Source organism: Nicotiana tabacum, chromosome 20 (assembly GCF_000715075.1).
Source record: "Nicotiana tabacum cultivar K326 chromosome 20, ASM71507v2, whole genome shotgun sequence".
Taxonomy (NCBI): domain Eukaryota; kingdom Viridiplantae; phylum Streptophyta; class Magnoliopsida; order Solanales; family Solanaceae; genus Nicotiana; species Nicotiana tabacum.
In genome coordinates, this window is record NC_134099.1 from 13,561,831 (window position 1) to 13,578,385 (window position 16,555).

The 16,555-nt window shown below is 35.9% G+C and overlaps 1 protein-coding gene and 1 long non-coding RNA gene across 2 annotated transcripts; both read left to right on the forward strand.

The window, feature by feature from the left end:
• LOC107783509 (uncharacterized) lies at nucleotides 1-4,222 on the forward strand. The gene is made up of 4 exons (XR_012703472.1): nucleotides 1-582; nucleotides 1,843-1,943; nucleotides 2,871-2,941; nucleotides 3,976-4,222. It is a non-coding gene; the product is annotated as an uncharacterized LOC107783509 (long non-coding RNA).
• Nucleotides 4,223-5,298: 1,076 nt separating this feature from the next.
• On the forward strand, nucleotides 5,299-6,192 carry LOC142174252 (uncharacterized). Its single transcript, XM_075240043.1, has 3 exons — nucleotides 5,299-5,622; nucleotides 5,668-5,889; nucleotides 5,980-6,192. The coding sequence occupies exons 1-3, from the start codon at nucleotides 5,299-5,301 to the stop codon at nucleotides 6,190-6,192; spliced, it is 759 nt and encodes a 252-aa protein (XP_075096144.1).
• The last annotated feature ends 10,363 nt before the right edge of the window (nucleotides 6,193-16,555 follow it).

Here is a 16,555-nt window from a genome sequence, read left to right on the forward strand (position 1 = left end):
GTAGGAAGATAATTTCTATGAGATATTTAAATGATGCGATAGTTATACGTTAAGATTGGAAGTCATTTGAGTTGTGATTAAAAATTCGACAAAGATCGCGCGCAAGTTACGGGTTTAAATTTCACTGGAATTTGGATAAAATGTTGATGACCTTTTCTCTCAATATACTGGGATTTATGGTGTGTTCTACCTACCGAATCGAAGGTCTATGAGTCTAGTTTCCAACGCAACAAACCGTTCGTTAATACGACTTCAGAGTAGAGAGATATTAATATTTTCGTACAGGGGTGCACACTGTTACGGGAACAGTGTGCCTAGTCGGGTTTAGTCAAAATTTCTTTATTTAAGTCAATTTTTAAAACAGAACCCCTGCATTTTATCCTCTCCAAAACAGAACCAAAAACCTAGGGATTTCCTCTCAAACTTCTCCCATCCATCTAGCCAAGCATAACAACAATTTAGTCATCCTCAAGATGGAGAACACCATGGTAGCTTCGGAATCGTGAATTCTTCGGTGTTTCACTTTTCATAGCAAGACTCCGTCTTGTAATTTCGAATTTTGAGTAATTCTGGTCACATAAGGTATGATTTAACTTCCTCTTTGATCTTTGTAAACTTCTACCGTAAGAATTCTTAAGAAATAGTTGAAACCTCTATAGAAATATTCTTGATTTTTTTAGAAACCTCTCTTAATATGGCTTGATTGTTGGGGTTGTTCTATATGATTTTATTGTGTTGTTTGGATCTGTGAAGACATGGATGGAATTCTGTTGATGAGGAGATGTAGTAAAGTAAAATTTGGTGGTGTGTTGGGGGGAAATTAATCTACAAAAGAGTCTACAAATTCATGGCCACAAGTTGTTCGCGTAAATGTCTAAATGAAGAATTATTTAAGCTATGAGCTTGAATTTGATTTTGAATGGTTTGTATTATGTTGGAAATCATTCCTAAGGCTTTTGAGGTCTTGGAAACAGTATATAACTCCATCGACAAGGTATGTAGGGCTTTCGCTATACTTTTCGGCATGACTAGAATTCGAATAAACGTTTATCGAATTGTCTCGTCGGATTCGAGTTATTTCACCTTCAACTTATAAAGATGCTTAGACCTGATCTTTTCTCATAGATTGCTTACTCTAGAGGATATCTATGAATTCTCGGATTTCCTTGTTCCTTGCTTAAAAAGAACTAGAGCCTTTTACTCGTTCTCCTTTCGACGTTCATATAAATCATGAATAAGTAACATTTACTTCAAAGGTACTCATAATACACAACTCTCATGTTCTTAATATTTGTTGGCTCGTAGTTGAAAATTAAATATTTTTAGCCACAACCATGATAGTCGGGGAAGAATGATGATAGGCCACTTCGACTCTTCTTAGAATACGTCTTTTAAGGTTGGTTTCGCATTGCACCTATATAATTTATGATCTAGTATATGTATGTATTTACTTTCATTACCGAGCCGCATTATAGACGGCCGGGTATGACACATATTGTGTAACCACTGATCAGTTGGGATTACCGAGCTTCACGTGGCCGGGTACGATTCTATCGAGCCTTTATTATGGCCGGGTATGTTATGGATATTATAGCCCCACAGAGGGATTTATTATTATATAATGTGATATATTATAAGTAGCGATAGTGAACGACGGTGTCACGAGCATACATTTATATCCATGTTGAATTTTAGTTTCCTACCGAGGCTAGTTTCAGAATTTAAATTATCTCTATGTCTCTTCTCTTGTTAATTACATTTTTCATGTTACACTTGTCGCCCTACATATTCAGTACATATTTCGTACTGACGCATTTTTATGCGCTGTGTTCATGCCCACAGGTTCGAATAGACAGAGTGGTGTGCCTCCTCAGTAGGACCCCCAGGATCAGCGTTGGGTTTCGCACTCCACTTCTTCGGAGTTGCTGACTTTGAGTCCATAGGTACTATTACAGATGTATATGTGTGGTTTTGGGCATGTCGGGGGCTTTGTCCCGCCCTGTTGAGATTGTCTTACACTCTTAGAGGCTTGCAGACTAGCGGTCATTGTATATATATATTTTTCGTATCGCCCTATCGGCCTTCTGGATAGCTGTTATACTGTTGTTACAGCCTTGTTGGCCTAGTTTATATATATATATATATATGTCGTGTTGGGCTCTTCTGCCTGCAGGTTATTATATTTCGGATCATATCTCATGGTTGGTTCGCTCGGGCCTTCGGGCATCGGGTGCCAGCCACACCTCACAAGGTTGGGGTGTGACACTGCATAATTCCAGGAAATTGCAGGTCTCTGAAACAGGGCCTCGTGGTCCGCGGTAGAATTTTGCGGCCATGCTGGGGATTCCACTTCCGCAGTGGGATTTTGCGATCAACGGTAGGCAATGCCAGAGCTTCCGCGGCCGCGCCCATTATTTCGCTATCAGCGGTGAGGGCTATATAAGCGGGACTTTTTATCCATTTTTTATCAAAACTCTAAAGTATAAGAGGCGATTTTTCAAATACTCTTTCATCCCTAAATCATATGTAAGTAATTTTAAACTCATTTCTTTCACTCCTTAACTTCTTTTTACAAGATTTCATCCTAAAATCTAAGGTTTTCATAGTGGAATTGGGAATTTTGGGTAGAAGTTAGGAATATTGAAATTTTGGGATTTAGACCTCAAATTGAGGTCTGATTCCAAAACAAATTGTATATCCAAGCTCGGGGGTGAATGTGTAATTGGGTTTTGGTCCAAATTTCGGGTATGGACCAAGCGAGCCCGGAGTCGATTTTCGACATTTTGGGAAAAATATTGGAAAATCTATATCTATGCATTGGAGTTGAATTATTTAGCATTTATTGATGTTATTAAACTTATTATGGCTAGATACGAGTGAATTGGCGATGGAATCAAGAGCTAAAGCGGTGATTGAGTGTTAAATTACTCGTTGGCTTGAGGTAAGTGTTTGGTCACCTTGACTTTGAGGGAATAGGAATCCCCAACTTATGTGCTATGTGAAATTCCAAGTGTGTGGCGTATAGGTGTGACGAGTACCTGTGCGCCACCAAATTACCATTTGTAGCTTCTTCCCTTCCTTGTTTCCTATTAAAACTATTTTATGTCTTAATTGTTACTTGTTTATAATTGTTTCCATGTCCTAACTGCTACTGGTTCATAATTGTTTCCATGACTTAATTGTTACTTGTCAATAATTGTTTCCATGTCTAATCGTTTCATGTTAATCGTTGCTCTCTTTATTGAAGTATTCAATTATTTCTTGGTTTTGTTTTATTACTTTGTTGGCCTTTATTAGTTTATTGGTGCTTTGTGGTACACCTTGGTTAGTCTCGCTGGGTAGTTTACACTAATAAAGTTTCATAATCGTAGTGATATTCTGTTGTGTGAATTGAGGAATAAGTACATTGGAGGATTTGAATTAATCTGTGAAACAATGTGTGTGTGTGTGTGTATATATATATATATATATATATATCGGGTTGCACGCCGCAATAAGGAGTAATAAGGGTGGATAGGTGGGATCGGGTTGTGCGCCGCAACCGGAGGAATAAGGGTGATATGTGTTGAGGAGTAATAGGGATGAACAGGTGGGATCGGGTTGCACTCCGCAAGAAGGAGGATTAAGGGTGGATATTGATACTGTTGTTGTCTATATGATGGGATCGGGATGCGCGCCGCATCAGTTGTTGTTGCGTGTCCATATCCATTGAGGTTCATTATTGTGGTGTTGAAACACCATTAAGGACTGGTTATAGCTAAACACTAGTGGAACAGTCGAGTTTCGAAATTACCTAATGCTAGTTATTGCTTTATTTCACTTCGTATTTCTTTTTTGTTTAGTATAAAATGTTATAGGTTGTATATGTTGTATGCCCCGTCGTAGCCTCATAACTATTTCATTGAGGTTAGGCTCGGCACTTACCAGTACATGAGGTCGGTTGTACTGATACTGCACTCTGCACTTTCTGTGCAGATTTTGGAGCTAGTGGTTGATCATGAGGTTGGTTGCTATCACTGCGCACTGGAGACCCAAGGTAGTCCTGCAGGCGTCCGCAGGCCCTGGCGTCCCCTTTCTATCTCATTTAATTTTCTGTTTTATCTACTACCGAGACAGATGTAAACTTTTCATTCAGCCCTTGTTTGTAGTAATCTTAGATAGTTTGTGAGTTGTGACACCAGTTCTGGGTGAATGTTACTATGGTTTTCGTTATTATGTAAAGTTAAGCTTTTAAAATATTTTACTCCGCAATTATTTTCACTGGTTTATATTGATTAAGTTTTAAATGTTTGAAAGATAAAAGAAAAAGGTAGAATATTCTGAAACGGTGGCTTGCCTAGCGGGTACAATGTTAGGCGCTATCACAGTTTGACGATAGAAAATTCGGGTCGTGACATGATGTTAGGCAATGAGGATAATCATGCGCAGAATGGACCAGTACCAAATAGGGGTGAGGAAGTTCTGAGAAATCGTGCAGAGGATCGAGTGGCTAGAGCTGTCGAGCATCAACCTCCCTTTAGAAATTACCAGGTGGATGTGGCCATCTCTAAGTTCGATGGAACTAGATTGAAGGTTTGGCTCTATAAGTGTGAGCAGTTCTTCGATGTGGACGAGACTCCTGAAGATTCAAAAGTGAAATTGGCTTCTTGTAAACTTAAAGGTCAAGCTTTGCATTGGCATCAAGGATTCATGAAGTCGAGGGTTACAAGGGAGTGGCCTCGCTGGGGGGAGTATGTAGGGTGTCTCTATTTCAGATTGGAGCAGAATTGTTTGACGATCCGATAGGGGATTTCAAGGACCTAAGACAGGTAACAACTGTTAAAGAATACATTGACCTATTTGATGGATTTCTTAATAGAGTAGAATTGCAAGATGAATAAGTTAGTTGCTTTATAAGGGGGTTGAAACCTGAAATTGGACTCCAAGTTAAAATGTTAAATCATAGATCCTTAGCCAAAGCCATAAGCCTAGCAAGAATGCAGGAACAAACTTTAGAAGTCCAAAACAAATTTTCCTCTCAACACCTATTTTGTCAAATCCCAGAAATAATGCTAGAAACTTCCCTATGAAATCACTTTCTTCTCACTTTGGACCAAACCAGTCTCTCACACAAACCACTGCCCAAAATTTTCTAAAACATCAACACCGTTACCCTGTTAATTCTATACCACCCTACAAAAATGCCAAACTTTTAACTCATGCTTAAATGGAGGAAAGGAGGGTAAAGGATTATGTTTTAACTGTGATGAGAAGCACACTCAAGGCCACATCTGCAATAACAGAAGGTAATTCTTTTCCATGGAAGTGGATGATTGTATTAAACCAGTAGAGTTGGAGAAAGAAGTGATGTTGGACCCTGCAGAATTATTAACCATGATAGCACATGGTTTAGAAACTGACCCGGAAGAGTCCATACTACCCCATGTTTCTGTACATGCTATGATTGGTATTCATGACTTTGGAACGATGAGAGTGACAGTCTCTATTAAAGGAAAAGCAGTACATGTACTTATTGATACTGGTAGCACCCACAACTTCTTGGATCTCAACACTGGTAAGAGATTGGGATGTGCTTTGACTGCCATCTCACCATTTGTAGTTTCAGTAGCTGATGGCAATAAGGTACACAGTCACTATGTGTGCAAGAAATTGATATGAAAAATGCAGGGAGTTTCCTTTGATTTAGATATGTTAGTGCTGCCCATTGGAGGGTGTAACATGGTGCTAGGAATTCAGTGGTTAATCACTCTTGGAGATATCATGTGGAACTTCAGGAAGCTCAAGATGGAATTCACTATCATGGTCCAAAAGATACCCTTGAGGGGTATCCAACCTCCTGCTGCTAAACTAATCCAATCTGGAAAGATGGATAAGTTGTTAGCTAAACCTGTAGAACTATGCATGATATCATTAGGCATTCTAACAGAAGAAACAATAGAAGGAGATGTCAACTTGTTCCCTTTGGAATCCTAACTGAAGACTCAAAGTGAACCTGTAGAATTGCAGCTAGTACTACAGAAATATAGCGATATATTTGAAGAGCCCAGCAAACTTCCTCCTTCTAGAATGCATGATCATAGAATTATTCCGAAGGAAGATACCTCTCCAGTCACCAAGAGGTTTTATAGGTATCCAACCATTCAGAAGAATGAAATAGAGAAGACGGTGGATGAGATGTTAGCCTCTGTGTAATCAGACATAGCACCAGTCCTTATTCTTCACCAATTGTAATGGTAAAAATGAAAGATGGCACTTGGAGGATGTGTGTGGATTACGGGGAATTGAATGATTGCACAGTGATGGACAAGTTCCCGATCCCTGTCGTTGAAGAACTATTAGATGAACTACATGGAGCTAAATATTTCTCTAAGCTAGACCGTAGATCTGGATACCACCAGAGGATGTATGAGCCTGACATTCCAAAAACTTCTTTTAGAACTCACCATGCCCATTATGAGTTCATGGTCATGTCCTTTGGCATAACCAATACACCTTCAACATTCCAAATCCTAATGAATCAGATATTTCATAACTTCCTTAGAAAATCAGTCTTGATTTTCTTTGATGATATTATTATATACAGTGCTAGCTGGGCTGATCATCTAATTTATCTTGAGGAAGGTTTTCAAGTATTGGGATCCCGTGTGCTCTATGTCAAGAAGAGCAAGTGTGCCTTTGGAGTAAACCAAATAGATTACTTAGGCCATGTAATCTCTGAAGAAGGAGTTGCTATGGACCATCAGAAGGTAGAAGCAGTGGTGAACTAGCCTCAACCAACTACTCTAATGAGCTTGAGGGATTTCTTAGGCCTCACCGGGTACTACAGAAGGTTTATAAGGGGGTATGGTATTATTCCAAGGCCCTTACATGATCTGCTGAAACAAGGGAATTTCATCTGGAACTCTGCTAGCTACCACTAAAGCAGTTGAAGACTTGAAAACGGCACTCACTACAGCACCTGTTTTGGCATTACTTGATGTCAACAAGGAATTTATAGTGGAAATTGATGCTTCTGGTTCTGGAATTGGAGCAATGTTAGCTCAAGATAGCAGGCCTATAGCCTTTTTCAGCAAAGGTTTGTCAGAGAAAAACAAGGCACTATCAACCTATGAGAGGGAGCTGCTAGCATTGGTTGCTACAGTTAAAAAATGGAGACCTTACCTACTAGGAAGACACTTTGTAATCAATACTGACCATCACAGCCTCAAGTATCTACTTAAACATAAAATCACACTCCTAGCCAACAAAAATGGTTAATCAAACTATTAGGTTATGATTACACCATATCTAACAAAAGGGTAAGGACAACATTGCAGCTGATGCTCTTTCCAGGAAGGAGGATACAATTGAGCTATTCAGCATTTTTGGTGTCTCTTCTGAACTTTTGGAAGCAGTTAAGCATATCTGGACACAAGATCCAGCACTCCAAAAGCTGATTCAAGGGCTGCAATCTGGTACCTGTTGTAAACCTCACTACTTGTTTCAAGGTGGCATACTTAGCAGGAAAGGGAGAATGCTGCTAGGTGCAGATCCTGAGCTGAGGAAAAGATTATTGTCATTCTATCATGACAGTGCTATGGGAGGACTCTTTGGTATCACAGCTACCTTCAACAGGTTAAAGCAGGATTTCTACTAGAAAAAGATGAAGCGGGATGTGTATCACTATGTAAGGAATGTGATGTATGTCAAAGGTTCAAAGGAGTTTGGCAACCCTTACCCAGGGCTATTGCAACCTTTACCTATTCCTGCAAGAGTTTGGCAAGATATATCTATGAATTTCATAGAAAGATTGCCTAAAGCTGCAGGTAAATAGGTCATTTTTGTAGTGGTAGACAGACTCAGTAAAGCTACTCATTTTATTGTCCTCAAACATCCTTACACAACCTTAGAGGTGGCTCAAATTTTCATGGAGGGAGTATTCAAACATCATGGAATGCCCAGAACTATTATGTCTAATAGGGACAAGGTATTCATAAGCAGATTTTGGCAAGAATTCTTCAAGTCACAAAAAGTCTCACTCCTGACTTCTTCTGCCTACCATCCTCAAACTGAAGTTGTCAATCGATATTTGGAATGCTACTTCAGGTGCATGACCTTTGATAAACCAAAGGAATGGCAACATTGGTTGCCCCTTGCAGAATGGTGGTACAACACCACCTTTCACTCAGCCACCAATATGACCCCATATGAAGCTGTTTATGGTCAGAAACCACCTCCTCTACTTCCTTACCAACCCTTTGATTCCTAGTTGGATGTGATAGATAGGAGCTTATAGGTAAGAGAAGCAACATTAAGGGCTTTAAAAACTCACTTAGAGAAAGCTCAACACATGATAAAAGTGCAAGCAGACAAAGGTAGAACTGATAGGAGTTATGCAGTAGGTGATTGGGTCTTCATCAAGTTACAACCCTACAGACAACTCCCCTAAAGAACCATTCCTACCAGAAATTATCTGCTAAGTTCTTTGGGCCTTTAAAAATCATTTCCAAGGTAGGACAAGTGGCATATACTCTGGCTCTACCACCACACTCAAAGATTCACCCAATGTTCCATGTTTTTCTGCTCAAGAAGAAGTTAGGGGCTCACATTGCTTCTGTGACATTACCTGTGGTCCATTCTGACTCAGGGCATGTCCTACTAGAACCTGAAGCAATATTAGATATATGGCTGGCCAAGAAGCATGGAAAGGCAATAGCACAAGTCCTTATCAAATGGATGAATGATGCACCAGAGGACAATACTTGGGAGGATCTACAGGATTTCAAGCTCAAGTTTCCACTTTTTAATCCTTGAGGACAAGGATTGTCTGAAGAGGGGGCTATTGATACGTATCTATATGAATGTAATAACTATAATTAGGGAATAATCATAGTTAGTAGTCGAGTTAGTAGTTGAGGTAGTAGTTAAAGTCGTTAGTGAATGTTGTTAGAAAGCACGTGTGAATCATGTGATTTCCAGAAGTTAGTTATAACTAACTAACTACACATCACATGGATTCATCTATATAGCTCACAAAATCCCTTCTCTGTAATCAGCTATTGTTGTGAAGATCAATAACACTCTCTTGTCGCTATTCTCTCTATTCAACTGAGCTTCATTAAGCTCTTGGAATCACTTTTCAAGAGTAGTTCATCTCGTTACTCTTTATGTGTTCCTTCTTTTTCGATTTCCAGAAATTCTGTTGCGTATCACTTTAAAATACTAACAACAACAACAACGACAACAACCCAGTAAAATCCCACTAATGGGGTCTGGGGAGAGTAGTGCGTACGCAAACCTTTCCCCTAACCCGAAGAAGTATAAAGGATGTTTCCTAAAGACCATCGGCTAAAGAAAACAAAAAGACAAAAGGAGACAATATTAGTATCACCACAGAAATCATAGGAAAAATAGGAACAACATGCAATCCAGAAGAAAGATGCAAATTCCCCTCCTTAGATACCTGACATCTTGATAAGTACCCCCTTCGGTCCACTTTAAGTGTTTTTTTTTTTTGCTTTTTTTTTTTTGTGGTCTATGATATTTAATTTTTTTAAATAACAAAAAAGAATTAACTTTCTTTTTCAAAGTTGTTCTTGGAGTAAAAAAGAGCATAAGAGTATTTGTTGTATTTTCAATTAACAAATTAAGGTTAATATAATCAATTATATTGTTAATTAATAATAAAAGGTGAAAATAACAACAAAACAATCACTTAAAATGGACCGAAAAGTCTTAACTAATTCCGGATAGAGTTGTTTGCCGAGTTAACAAAGTAACTGCATAATCTTTTTCTGAGAACTGAAGTGTTGATTGTCTGCATTAATTAATGTTAAGGAATAAAACTTGTTTCTACTTAATTACGTAGTGACTGGATAATGTTTTTTTCCACAATTTTAAAGCGTACAACAACAAAATAGTAAATTCATGTTGGTACTTGAAATTTAATGGATTCCATCTCATATAATCATAATCAATTTAAAGCGCACTAAGCACTTAAGGGTACAAAGCAAGGCTTAATTCAAATATTAGCAATCTCTTTAAATACAATCTAACATTCAGCATGTAAACTTAGAGGTATTCTTAGTACATACTCTCTCCGTCTCAAATTGTTGTCACGTTTCTCTTTTACCCGTTCCTTATGAAAATATTAAATGGGAGTTTTTTTAAACTATTTTACCTTGATTTATGTTTTAAGATATAATCTCTCTTCATTTAATACTTACAATTAAGGTATTTGTAGTCTTCACGAACAATTAATGTTAAGGGTAGAATAGAAAAAAAAAATTAATTTACTATTGAAATTTTAAAATGACAAATAATTTGAGACAACTATTTTTAGAAATCACGACAATTAATTTGAGACGGGGGATTTTTTAACAATACCAATTTCACCGTTAACGTAGTAAACGTAAATTCCCCTAATTCCAAACTACAAACACATTTCAAACTTACATATAATCCCTCACATACGTACAAGGAATATCCTCTAGATTGATATTAATTATTTTTACTATTAAAATATAGATAGAATAAACTTATTTTAACTATGCATTCATCCTAAATTTTAAAATTTTCTTTTTAAGTACCCCTTAAATTTTCATTCAAAATTCAACGTAGTTTTTCCGTATGATTCACTTCAAAAATTATATTTCTCAAAATCTTTTAATTACTTCCATATTAGTTAAACTCTTGCACTTCTCCATGCATATATACATGTACTATATATATACTCCTACGTAAAACCTTATATTTTTCAACTAAGAAAATAAATACATACTTAGCCAACATAATTTCCAAGAAAAACCTTCCAATGGCTTATTCTACTAACTCTAAAACCTTTCATTTTTCATGGAATTTCATGTGCTTTATTCTTACCCTTTCTCTTGTTCTTGGCTATGGTGCTGCAGTGAGAACAATGGCGACGGCGACGGCGAGGACGACGACGAAGAAAGAGGAAGCTTCTGGAATGTTCTCAGAGCCTGTGAAAGACTTATATGGTGAAAAGAATGAATATCTGAAAGGTAATTGGTTCAATATGCTACCAAAAGGTGTTCCTATTCCTCCTTCTGCACCATCCAAAAGGCACAATTATTATGTGAACTCTTACCCTTAAAGTTCATGAAATGCGTAAGAATTATCTTATTATATTATAATTTGATTATAATATACTTCATATGATGTAATATTGATTATTATGGATTGATTGAAAAGCATATCTGATTTATAGTTATTGAACAAATTAAGAAGCTTATCAACCTTAATTTGGCAATTGCTATTATAATTGAGTTCTTATTGTACGCATATGAACTTCAAATAAGAAAAACAATATTTTTTATTTCATTTCCCCCTTGATTTTCTTTGAAATGTGATGAATCCATTGTTGTACACTCAGCCTCGTCAGTATTTAGATTTTCCCTTAAGTTTATAAATGTATACACTTCAATAAAAACCAAATAGACTATTTAGTACTATACTCAAAGAAGAAGAATGAATCATCGTTTGACAACTTCAAAGATTTCGAAAAACTAAAAATCTTATTAAAAACATTAGACCATGATCTAAAATTTGATAAGTTATTGTAAACATTAGACAATAACAATATTTTGCATGTTAGATTAATCAATATATGAGCAAATATTAGAGCCGAGTTTAACGTTATCCAGAAGGGCGATTTCCCAATGGCTATAGTTGCACAACTTTTAAAAATAGGGATAAAATCCAAATGCTGGCCTAATTAAAGGGGACATTTGTGTGAATCGGCCTAAAATGATACAGGATCAAATCAAATTTATAGAGAACTAGTATTAATTATAAGCGACTCCTATTTTCTGTAATTACTGCTCGCTAGTACCAAAAATAGCAAAGATGATCGGTAATCAAGGGTCAAATTTCTAGCTATTGACTAGGGGTAGCAAAATAGTTAAAAAAAAATAGTTAACCACTCATATTATTCATTAAAAAATTAGTTGGATAATGAACTTTTTAAAAACGGGTCAAATATGGATAAGAACCATATTATCCATTTAGAAAATGGATAACCAATGAGTATCCAATGGATAACCAATGAGTCTAACTTTTATATTTGTAAAGCCTCAAATTGGGGGTTCCTCAAGTTAGGGAGACTAAGAATTTTCCCAAAAGTGATCTTATACAAGAACTCATGGATAATATGGGTAACCCATATTATCCGCCGGTTAATCCATTTTTATCCGTATTAAATATGGGTCAGATCGGATAATTGATTGATTTTTTCATTACCCGTTTTCGACCCAAACCATATCCGACCTGCCCCGCCCGTTTGCCACTCCTACTATTGAAGTAGTTTATTTCCTGAAAATAAAGTTTACATGTTAAATAAAATTAATAGCCTAAGAACGCGTGAAAATCATTTACATCCCTCAAGTTTGCTTTAAAAATCAAACTCATCCTCCAGCTTTGAACAATTATCATTCTTCTTCTTGTATCAAAGGTGACTTCTTAAAATGCCTATTTTACCCTCTACAATATTTATCTCTTATTTTTATTCTTTAATATAATGATATTTTTTATTTTAATTTATGTTATTGGCTTACCTATAGATAGGGGTGTTCATAAAAACCCGAAAAACCGAACCAAATCGAAAACCAAACCAAACCGACCAAAAAAAACTGATACTTTTTGGTTTGGTATGGTTTTGGTTTTGAATTTTAAAAACCGATCAAATTTGGTTTGGTTTTGGTTTTAATCAAAAAATAACCGAAAAAACCGAACCAAACCGACTATATGAGTAACTATTTCAAATTTATTATTACACCTATATATGTATATTTTATACAAAGTTTTAAAAAATTTATGGTGAATGTTAATCGTTTGCACTTTTAGTACAATGTTTTACCTTTATATTCTAGTTTGATTGGTAGTTTTCTTTTGTTAAGTGTAAGAATTCATTTCATGTTAAAAAATATATATATTTTTAATTGAGTCCTTAAATTATTCATCACTATTTCATTCAATTATCATCAATATATTTTAGTAAATAATAGATTTCTCAAAGGGCAATTGATTTGATAGTGTTACGTAGAAAATGTGGTCGCCGGAATATGTGTTTGGTAGTGTATGCCTTATATTTAAGAAAAAACCGACAAATAACCGATAAAAACCGACATAAACCGAATCGAGAAAAAACCGACTTAATTGGTTTAGTTTGGTTCTAATATTTTAAAAACCGACTTACTTGGTTTGGTTTCTTTTTAGGGAAAAACCGATCCAAACCGAACCATGAACACCCCTACCTATAGACAAATTAAAAAAGCTTTTTCGAAACAAAAAAAAGTGAGAAGCAGTAGTCAAGCATATAAGTTAATGTTGTTCAATAATGCAATAAATGAGAAAAATAAAAAATATTAATAAATAATTTACCGTAATAATTTTATTAATAGCAATTAAAACTCAATCTATTTAAAAACTTGAGAATAAAGAGAGTAAAATTTATAAATTATACAACGTAGGTAATAAAAAAATAATGGGCGAAAAATAGAGGTAAATTTTTTGATAAATTTGCAAAAATTATCTATTTAAAGATTACATGAATTTTAATTATAATTTAGAAAAAATCTACTGATAACAATCAAATATACACATAGAAAATAATAAAGATAATGAATCTTAAATCACAAGCACACATTGATATACATTATATGCATTTTAATATACGTAATATTCAAATAATAATAATAATAATAATAATAATAAAGTAGCAATACATTTTGTAGTAATTCATAGTATGATTATTTAATTTATAATGTTAGTGAACTTAGATTAAATTACATGATAAGATATAATATTTTTAACTTTTGAATAAATACATGCATTAAAAAATATCTAATTAATATTAAAAAAAAAGGTATTACATACATGGGGAGTTGATATGTCCAGGGTGAAATAGAGATTGTGTAGGATGAAAGGATGAAACCGACAATTGTTCAAAATTGGAGGATTGTTTGATTTTTAGAGTAAACTAACGGGGTGTAAATGAATTTTACTCCTGAGAACAAGATGACATTAGCTTTTGGAAAAAGAAAAAAAAAAAGATTAACTGTATATGAGATATCGAACATTTATGAAACTTTGACGACTAATGGGTAACTAACCACCATCATAATTACATACATATTCGAATTTAAAAAAAAATGAGTATAAATTTTAAAACTTAATTAGATGGAAGCAAAAAAGATAGGTCTAATATAACTATATAAGTAGAAGGTTAGACTAATTAATCTTTATCTCATTTGGTATTGGGCGACGAAATTTTCAATGTAAATTCAAGCATAATTCTTCATTTTTTCTAAAAACAAAATTTACGTATTCGAGAATTATATAAAAAGCACTAAGTCAACATAATTAATAATTTAAATTTTTTATGGTAACCAAAAAAAAATGATTGACTATAATAACACATTAAATAAAATGTAGAATTACTACCACTAAATTGGAACTTCAATTAAGCTCATTTGTTATTACGGTATAATCCAAATAATTTGGCCAAATCAAATCATGTGATGACCCAAAAAGTCATCACTTGCTTTTAAATTAAATTTTGTGTTTCCGAGGCTTTGAAAACCTCAGTTAGCATTACCCGATTTGTGTGCGCAGTCCGGGCGCGTAGCCGGAAAGCTTATATGTGAAAATCTGTGAAAATGATAAATTTTGACTATAAAATGAATAAATTTGACTTCGGTCAATGTTTTGGATAAACGGACCCGGACCCGTAATTTTGACGGTCCCGGAGGGTCCGTAGGAAAATATGGGACTTGGGCGTATGTCCGGAATCGAATTCTGAGGTCCCAAGCCAAAGAAATGAATTTTTAAAGAAAATTGTTTTCTGAAATTGTTTAAAGGAATTTGAAATGAATTTCAATTTGAACATGTTGGTATCGAGCCCGTATTTTGGTTCCGGCAACCGGTACAGGTCTTATATATGATTTAAGATGATTCTGTGGAGTTTGGTAAGAAACGGAATCCGTTTGACGTGATTCGGACCGTAAATGCAAAGTTTGATGCTTTAAGAAGTTTCGAAATATTTCATTGATTTTGAGGTTTGATTCGTTGTTATTGAGGTTATTTTGGCGATTTGATCGCACGGATAAGTTCGTATGATGTTATTGAGTTAGTACGTATGTTTGGTTTTGAGCTACGAGGGCTCGGGAGTGTTTCAGACGTGTTTCGGAAGGTTTTTGGAACTCAAAAAGTTGCAGTTTTTGCTGTTCAGTGCCCAGAGATTTTACTCTTCGCGTTCGCGTGGTCCCTCTCGCGAACGCGTAAGGCAAATTTCTTAGGTGCCAGATTTCTTCTTCGCAAACGCGAAGCTTGAGATGCGAACGCGAAGTTGAGGGGGAAATACCCTTCGCGAATGCGTCCATGCACTCACGAACGCGTAAGGTTAAGGCCTGGGGAGGGGTCACCATTTTATACATCACGAACGTGACCACTGGCCCGCGAACGCGTAGGCTTGAGGAGCCAAAGCTCCGCGAACGCGAGCCATCTTCCGCGAACGTGAAGGTCTATCATACCTAACTCATCGCGAATGCGTTGACCAATTTCGCCCAGTTATTTTAAGTTTCAAAAACAGAATGCCATACGGGATTTTTATTATTTTTCACAAACTTCATCTTCTTCACACCTCTTGGGCGATTTTTGAAGAAGAACTTCACCATATCTTCATAGGTATGTAATCCTAAGCTCGTTTTCTTCCATTATCAACACCCACTAGATTTCTAGGCCTAAAACATGTGATTAAGAGTAGAATTAGGGATTTGGGTAGAGTTAGGGCTTTTTGGGAAGAATGATTAGAAAGCTATAATTAAGTATTGGAATTGGATTATTTCGCATTTATTGATGTTATTAAGTCGATTATGTCTAGATACAATTGATTTGGAGCCGAATTTGAAAGGAAAGGCGGTGTTTGAGGATTGAGTTGGCCGTAGAAGTTCGAGGTAAGTGTTTGGTCTAACCTTAGCTTGAGGAATTAGGAGTTGTGTCCTATTTGCTATTTTCTTCTTGTTAAGCACGACGTATAGGCATGGTGACGAGTATCTATACGTTGGTGTCAAGCATGACCGTTGGTCTTATATTGTGATTTTCATGACTTCGGTGTATTATTCATGCCTTGGTGAAGATTTCTATGTGTTGTATAAAGTTTGTGGAAAGAATTGTCACCTATGAACATTGAGGAGCGTTGGCTCAAGTTGTATAACGAATTGTGAAAGTATAAGTGACAATTGAACTTTTAGAGCATTGGCTCGAGTTGTGAAATGAGTTGTGAAGGAATAAGTGATAATTGAACCACTAGAGCATTGGCTCGAGTTGTGAAGTGAATCGTGAAGTAAAAAAATGAGAAAGAGGAGATCATTATGTTATCACCTTTGTCGGGCTATTATTGATTTAAATTGTTATCTCCCTTATCGGGATGTTGATGTTATTGATGTTGTTCCCTTTCCAGAATTTAATGGTTGACTTGTTGCTATCTGGCCGGGATCCTTATTGCAATTTCCTTTATTTCCTTACCCTATTGTTTGTGATTGTTGTTTGGGTAAGG